Genomic DNA, 8,215 nt, shown 5'->3' with positions numbered 1-8,215 from the left:
CAGTTGCTGCACGTGCAGTTGTTCCTTCCATTAAAGCTGTCAACGTTTCTTGGGTGAAATTAAATCCAGGCAGTGGTTTGGATATTGGAGGTGAGTCTCCATTGCGATTATTTCCTTGATTTGTTTGTGATGGAGTATGCATTCTCAATTATGCAGTGAACAATTTCCCCCAGACGACGCCAAGCTGATGTAGAAAAAAATTTATATTACCCGATTAGAGAAAATATAGGTAACTTGTGGAGATCTGGATAGCCGGATTAATACTCAAACTGTTCCAAAGACCGAACTTCGTGGGTTGTCACCTGCATCACAAAGCAAAGTGAGTGGCGCCGGGGATTGCCCGGTGAAAACACTCCGACGTTCAAGTCAGTATTTGCCCAACAAAAGTTCTAGAGAACTCGAGCATGTGACTATAGAGTGCGTACCTTAATAATGAGAAGACTTGAGCTATTTATAGATAGTCGGAGAGTTTCATGGACTTGAGCCTCTTATGGGCTTTTAAAAATTTATGGGTCTTGATAAAGTGTCCAAATAAATAACTAAATAATATGGGATTCAAATGGATTGAGTCACTGGGCTTGGGCCCGGGAGAAAGTCAAATTGGGTAATAACTCATCATACTTCAAAAACAAATTCAAGAACAAAACCCTAGAAATTGGAGAAAAAATATTTAAACTGAGGAACTGTAAAAAAATAAATACGAAACTTAGGAATAATGATGCGAATATTTCGAAAAATATATGCAAACAAGAACGGTAGCAACACATTTGACCTACAAAACCCTAAAAATAATGGAAACATATAAATATTAAAAATTCATACAATGAGGAATAAAATTGTTCATCTAAACGATAAATTTTCTCACTTACTCGAGACAAATCATATATAGTGGTCAATTTCAAAAATGGAAAACAGGCTCCTTCAACTGATTTATCTTTTGAATGTCTGATTCGTCTCGTCATCGAGGCCATTTTCCGAGCTAAAAACCTTGTCGCCAAAGATCACTGCTTTCCTGCGAGAAGAATCGGTTGGGTGAGGGAGGAAAACTACCTATCGTCCCTATTTTCTGGTTTTTTCTTTATTTGAAAATTAAGTGTTAGGGGTAGATTAAATGATTTTAGGGACACTTTGGTAAATTGATCAAAATAGGGAGTTGAAACAAAGAGCAGAATTTTGTCATCTGAAACAGAGACTAAAGAGGTATATGTGTTTGCTGTTGGAGATTTATCACAAATTTTCCTTTTTTTTGAATTAAAAAAAAATCAAATCTATTAATTAAAGATAATCACAAGTCTAGAATGATTGATTTATATGACGTGGCTGGCTCCATTGGTCGGAAACATAATAAATGAGACGTACAATTGATTTTAATTTCAATAGCGTCCCAACAGAGTGTCGTCCTTCTTTAAAGGCCTTTGATTGCGATCACTGTAGATTAGGTCCTGAAGATACTGTAGGATAATGTGCGCAAAGGACACCTGAATTTATTTTATTTTATGTTAGTGCTCAATCACATTCACCAGTCATGTCAAACACTTAACCGTATGTTTCTTTGCTACAGTTATATAATATATATATTTCTCATCTATTAATTCCAACACTTAATTTTAGATATATGTCCATGTTTTGTTTTGTCTCTCCTCAACCCAATAAATTAAACTTGCATGCATGTGAGATTATTTAGAATGGAGAAGTTGAGCCTAGATTTCGATATATATTAATTACTTTTTGTTTCCTTTTGCATTAATATAATTAGGGTTTTTCAACGTTTGATCATATACAAGTCTCGATCAATCTTAATATATGGAGAAAATTCTTTCCTTAATGTGTGCTTACATTGTTATTGATTCGACATCCAATTGAATCAAAAATTGTGATTATAATCCGATTTTCACGAGTGTCCATCATATAAAAACTCATATATATTTGTATGTGTGTGTGTGTGAGAGAGAGAAGTTTTAAGTTGCCCAACAAATTTCTGTCCACTTCATTCTCGATCACTAAAATCCGGTGGTGAGTTTTAATTGTTTTTGTTTTTGAGTTTTAGTGATCGGACATGAAGTGGGGAGACATTGTTGAACAGCTTAAAATTTCTATATATATATATAATTAATTTATATATATATTTCATTAGATTATAATAAATTAATATGCGGAACCATATATAAAATTATTTTACGACTGAGGTATGAAAGCATGATTTCCTTAATTTTGATAAGACGTTTCAAAATGACTCGACCCCGACCAAGGGAACGTGAGGTTTATTAAATGCATTTGTATGCTCTCGATCTTCTCTCATTTGGCTCTATAAATTTGTGGTTTAACAGTTATTAAATACTACCCACATATCATATGAGAGTGACGAATACAATATATATATTTTTAATTAAATATGTTTGTCAAATCTTATCTTTTGTTCATCTTCTTCATGAGTTTCTTCAAGCATGCATGCAATTTTCGACATGACTTTGGGATCACAACCCCCAAGAGATCTCCTCTGAACAAGGTTTGGGCAATTACATATATTGGTCAAATTTTGTTATACATATGATCTTTTATTATTATAAATTTTATATATATTTTTTATTTCGACATTAGATCGGGCTTGTAATGTACATATAAATTCGGACTAGTACTATATCTTTAGAAAATTGAGATGATTTACAAAAAGAAGGTAATTTTTTCAATAGAATTCTGTTAAAAAATTTCTGTAAAACTCACACCAAAATTCGCAAAAGTTTGAAAACCACGTGTTAATTTGAAAATTTACTCTAAATATATATGTATGTCTTTGGCCACTGATATTTATTATGATATAATTTTATAACATGGGAACATGCGGCCTCTATTTTTTGGTATGCATTGGGTAATCTATGAGCAATGTAATACCCTGTAAACTAAGCATTTTTTCTCTTCTTTGAACTTTGGCTAGAAGATGCTTCAAATTAACTAGAAATGTGATAAAACTGAAACTTTATGATTAAAAAAAAGCTCCATGAAATTAAATGCAGAATTTTTTGTTCGAAAAAGACGAAGCTATCGTCATGAGATAGTGTGACGAATGAAGCTTATAAGGTGTTTCATTATTTCAATATGCAGATAAAAGAGAGAGTCGAAATCACCAAGAGTTATATCCCAAATGTGAAGGATGCAATTGTTAACAGTATCCCAAACAATTCACTGCCAAAAGAAGCAGAGGCTCCTAATTATTCCATGCAAATGAAACACTCAAAATCTGCAGGTCTAATTTTACTTTCAATTATTATTATAAATTTCAGCTAATCTCTCAAAATATATATACATATAATGCATGAATAGACATATAGCATTTTAACTGTTGATTATTCCATATGATCCTAAACAAAGTACCTACCGCAATGTTCAAAAATGCTATTTTTAATATTAGTTGTTTGGTGGTGGACGTATCGCATGGTACTGTCCGTATTTTTTATTTTTTGTAACGAACCAAAAGAATGAAAAAAGTTAATGGTAAAATAAAATTAAAAAAAAATGCAAAGTCTTCTTAAAATGCAATAGATTTACATAAATTTTATAAATGTGGCATTTTCATAAGCAAATAATCATCAAAGGACCAAAAAACAAAAAAAGGATTAACAACGTACCAAAAACACAAAATAAAATCTGATTTTATTTTTCATTTGTTTATATCAGGTGAAGTCTAATTATTCTTAATAATTTAATAAAAGTTAAAATAGAGAATATATATAAGAATATAATTACATAGAGAAAATTTTATTACAGAAAAAAAATTTAAGATATTCCAGAAAACATTTAAGCTCACAGTAAATAATTTGCTTAACATGTAATTTTATTTATAATTAAGAATAAATAAATATTCTAAATAATTTTTTTGTCCCATAGCTTCTAAATTCTCTATCCTGCTGGCATAAGAAGAACAAATTATGTAGAAAACTTGCCACAGTATCTTATAAAAGAATGAAAATTAACAATATTATTTTTTTATAATAAATTATTAGGATTCAATTTTCTAATCAAACTTTCGTCAAATTATTTAAAAAATAATTAGTTAATAAAAATTAAATTGAAATTATTTTAATATTTTTGCATATTTAAATCAGGGGCGTGGCGAGCAGGGCCCATACCCATGGAGGGACCCCAATTTATTTTTTAAAAATATTATATATATTATAATTATTATATATTAGTGGAGTTAACTAATTATTAAAAATTATTTTATTATTATTACAAAAAAGAATAAAATTGAAACACTCGCACAAGAAAATTGAAACACTCACTCACAACCCCGATTTAGAATTATAAATATTGCAAGAAATGTTACTTCTGAAAGTATATGACGCAAATAAATTTTGGATATCCATTGAAATTTTAGAATTCAAAATGAAAATAGATGTTTATCATATTATTATGGGTTTGTATCAAATTTTATTGACTATTTATATGATTACTGTGGTGATTAGAAGAGTTTTTTCAAGTTAAAATTATTGAAATCTTATTTGAGAATCACAATGAGTCAAAAGAGGTTAAATATAAAGGTTTAGCGATTCTTTTCATAAAAAAACATATTGAAAAATATCTCATATGAATACATAATTGATTATTTTGCTTCAAAAAACGCAAAAAAAGTGTGTTTTAAATAATATTATTTGTTGAATAAATTATTTTAAGAAACTATGTAAAAGATTCTTCTCGATGCATATAGTTTTTTATTTACATTTTGTTTACTTTGATCATGCTATCAATTTTTAATAAAAATATATATTTAACTTTTCAAGTTAATATAGGAGACTCCATATTTTAAGCAATGGTTTCATAATCGGACCGGTAATCAAATTGATAAACCCATAAAAAAGGTTTGATGTGTCGGATTGGTTCAACCGGAATATTGTTATATTATATAAAATAATAATATAACATAGTAATTGATATTTAATTAAAAAAACCTTCAATATATATATATATATATATATATATAATATAATATATATATAAACTTACCAAAGTTTAAAATCTAAATAACAATATATACATATGATCAAAATATGAAATATAATTATTTATATATTTTATAAAAAAAATAAAAGAAAATAAACTTAAATACTATTAAAATACTATTTTGAGTTAAGAAAATACTATTTTTATATATTTAAAACCAAATAATCATTATGTAACCAAAAACAAATATTTTAAATTTTAAATATAGGAAATATATTTTTGTATGGGAAATAAGAAATAATTGCACTTTAAATATTTTAATTGTTTTAATTTTTTAAATAAATTAGGTGAATTGGTCGAATCGGCTTTGAACCGGTTCACGGGTTCAAGGCTGGTTCAACCGATTTTTGATCAAGTTTAACCTGTTCCGAGCGAGTTAATTGAAAAAACGATTTTTAGAGTTATTCCGGATCGAATCTGTGACCACTTCGCAGTCAAACCGACCGGTCCTATCTAATTTTATAAACATTGATTTTAAACTTCACTTAGGGCCGGGACTCATTTTCCTTATGACTGTCCCTGATTTAAATAATAATCTAAAATTCAATATAAAATGCTTACTAAAAGAAACAGATAATTTTTATTAAATGTCGCTGATAAATCTTTTGGTACGCAGGAGATGAAGATTTCAATGCTTCTCTTCACAGAGACTTATCAATCAAACCAGAGGTAAATTAATACTTGTTTTCGAACTTTATTTTCTTGTTCCCTCAGTTTCACGTTTCTTGTGACGTGTATCCTTAAAATAAATTCAAAATTTTAAAATACAAGTACAAACATGATAAATTGATAATTGAACTGTAAAAAAAATGTTGAACGTGTTTAGATTGTTAAATATTTCCATTATTGGACTACCAAATAGGGGTGCAATAATAAGCTGAATTTTCGTGCGGATCCTCTGCAGCATGTTGTGCCATCAAACGACAGCGTTTGATGGCACAACCTCTTTTTTTTTTTTCTTTTCCTTTTTTTTTCCTTTTTGTATTTTTTTAATTCTTTTATTTTAATTTGGTTTTTTGGTAAAAAAAAAAAAAAAAAAAAAGTATGTTTCTTTGGTGTAAAAAAATAATTTTTAAATTTTGGTTTGTTGAATTCATTAATAAAAATAAAATTAATAAAAAAATTTGATGACCCAGCCTCTTGTTTTTTTTAGAAAAAAATTTGTTTATATTTTTAATTTGATTTATAAAAACTTGTGTCCTTAATTTTAGTTTGTTGAATTAATTAATTCTGATAAAATAATAAAAATAATAGTTAGTCTCGGTACACGTATAATTAGCATATTAATTATACAAAAATTTCGATACAATATCAGTATATATTGTTTAAATGAAAAAACTTAAATATCTTTTAATTTATAAATGCCATATATTTTTTATTTATTTATATTATTTTGATATTTAAATATATACTCAAATTTTCAAATTTTATATCGTTGTCGACTTGTCGTATAGAAAAATTCGATATATAGCAAATTAATTACTAGTTTAACTTAAAAATTAAATTTAAAAAATATTTAATTAAAAGATAAATTTTAAAATAATTATATATATATTAATTTATTGTTAACTTTATTTTATATGAATCATATATACTGTTATAATGTTAAATTAATATTTTTTAAATCAATTAATATTATTATATTAATAATAATATTTTTATCAGTTAAAAATTTTGATATGAATAATTTATAGAATTTAAAATTTTTGGTACATATAAAATACCAAAAATATGTAAATAAAAAATATAAAATATTTTTAAACAATATATTTATAATTTATTAAAAAATATTTAAGTTTTTTTTCAATACGAACTGTATATCCCGGTGATACATTCCGAAATTTCAGTATCATAAATATGCAAGTTATACGTATTAAAAATTTTGATATACTAATAGTTATTATCTGAATTTCATTACAATAATCGATATTAATTATATATAGAAAATATTTTAATATATCAAAGATAATAATTATTTTTATTGATTTTATTTTAATTAATGGATTCAACAAACCAAAATTTAAAACTTATGTTTTTACCCCAAAGAAACATATTTTTTTACCAAAAAACCAAATTAAAATAAAAAAATAAAAAAATACAAAAAGAAAAGGAAAAAAAAGGTTGTGCCATCAAACGCTGTCGTTTGATGGCACAACATGGGGTGTGATTTCTTTTGCAAAGCAGAGGATCCGCACCCGAATTGAAATACATTAGAGAGAACAAATAATACATTATGACATGGTTCGAAAAAGGGAAACGTGTATAGGATCAAACACTTGTTTTATTAAAATTTTTAGAGGATGGTAATGTTATAATTACTTTAATATTTAAAATCATACAATATCTTGAATGTTATATTTCGATTATTCTTCTCACAATGATACTTTTTGCTCTCACACAATCTTTCTCTCATTAATTAGCTTTACTGAAATCTATGATAATTGAACACATTATCTTGGCTCTAATCTCAATTATAGAATCAAGTGATTGTTGTTTTACCAAAAATTATGTTTAATGATAATATATAGTTAGAGCTGTCAAAACGGGTCTTTGGAGTGATCCAACCCGTCTATTTGGCGGCGGAGGCGGGTCGACGCGCTAATTTTTAGTTATATTTGGCGGGTTGGGACAGGGTGACCACAACCCCTCACAACCCACCGCTTGGCGGAGCGTGACAGACCGGCCTTCCGTTGAGAGGATTACAAAATTTCCAATCCAACCCGCATATTTAGCGAGGCAGGGCGGATCATCATAACGGAACTAACTTACTTTTATAGCTCTAATAATAGTTCAACAAATTTTAATTGTCTCAATCTTCATGCATTGTTGCTCTCTTGAAAGGGACAATTATTGCTACACAATACCATGTGAAACCATAACCAAATTCTAATGTTTTAAAGATTTATTTATTTTTAAGGTCAAAATTGTTTTTATAGGGGTAAATAAACATTGTTAGGATCGTGAGCGTGTGTAGAGGGGGTTAATACACACTTAAAATAATTTTTACAACTTAAGCTGATTTATCAGCTCGAATTAAAAATATTTTTGCATAAACAATTTTTTCTCGAAAGAACTGATCTAGTCAGGTGGAATATTTCTTCTTTACAAAATTGAACTGGATAAGGCAGATCAAGTAACTAAATGCAGTAAGTAAAAGTACGGAACAAGAGATTTTTTATGGAAGTTCGAAGATAAAACTTCTACGTCTCCCCTTATTCTG

At 27.6% G+C, this 8,215-nt stretch overlaps 1 protein-coding gene across 1 annotated transcript in view; it reads left to right on the top strand.

Moving 5' to 3' along the window:
- Window positions 1-2,366: 2,366 nt before the first annotated feature.
- The window catches only part of LOC140894632 (uncharacterized), a 31,904-nt gene continuing 26,055 nt past the window's right edge, over window positions 2,367-8,215 (top strand). Inside the window, exons 1-3 of the mRNA XM_073303195.1 lie at window positions 2,367-2,506; window positions 3,100-3,241; window positions 5,612-5,664. Of these exons, the coding sequence (XP_073159296.1) occupies window positions 2,393-2,506; window positions 3,100-3,241; window positions 5,612-5,664 (309 nt within the window). The 5' untranslated portion in view covers window positions 2,367-2,392. The remainder of the gene's footprint in view (window positions 2,507-3,099; window positions 3,242-5,611; window positions 5,665-8,215) is intronic.

The sequence above is a fragment of the Henckelia pumila genome, chromosome 4 (genome assembly GCF_033568475.1).
Source record: "Henckelia pumila isolate YLH828 chromosome 4, ASM3356847v2, whole genome shotgun sequence".
Classification (NCBI taxonomy): Eukaryota; Viridiplantae; Streptophyta; class Magnoliopsida; order Lamiales; family Gesneriaceae; genus Henckelia; species Henckelia pumila.
Note: the sequence above shows the minus strand (reverse complement) of the source record. Positions and strands in the feature narration are given on the sequence as shown.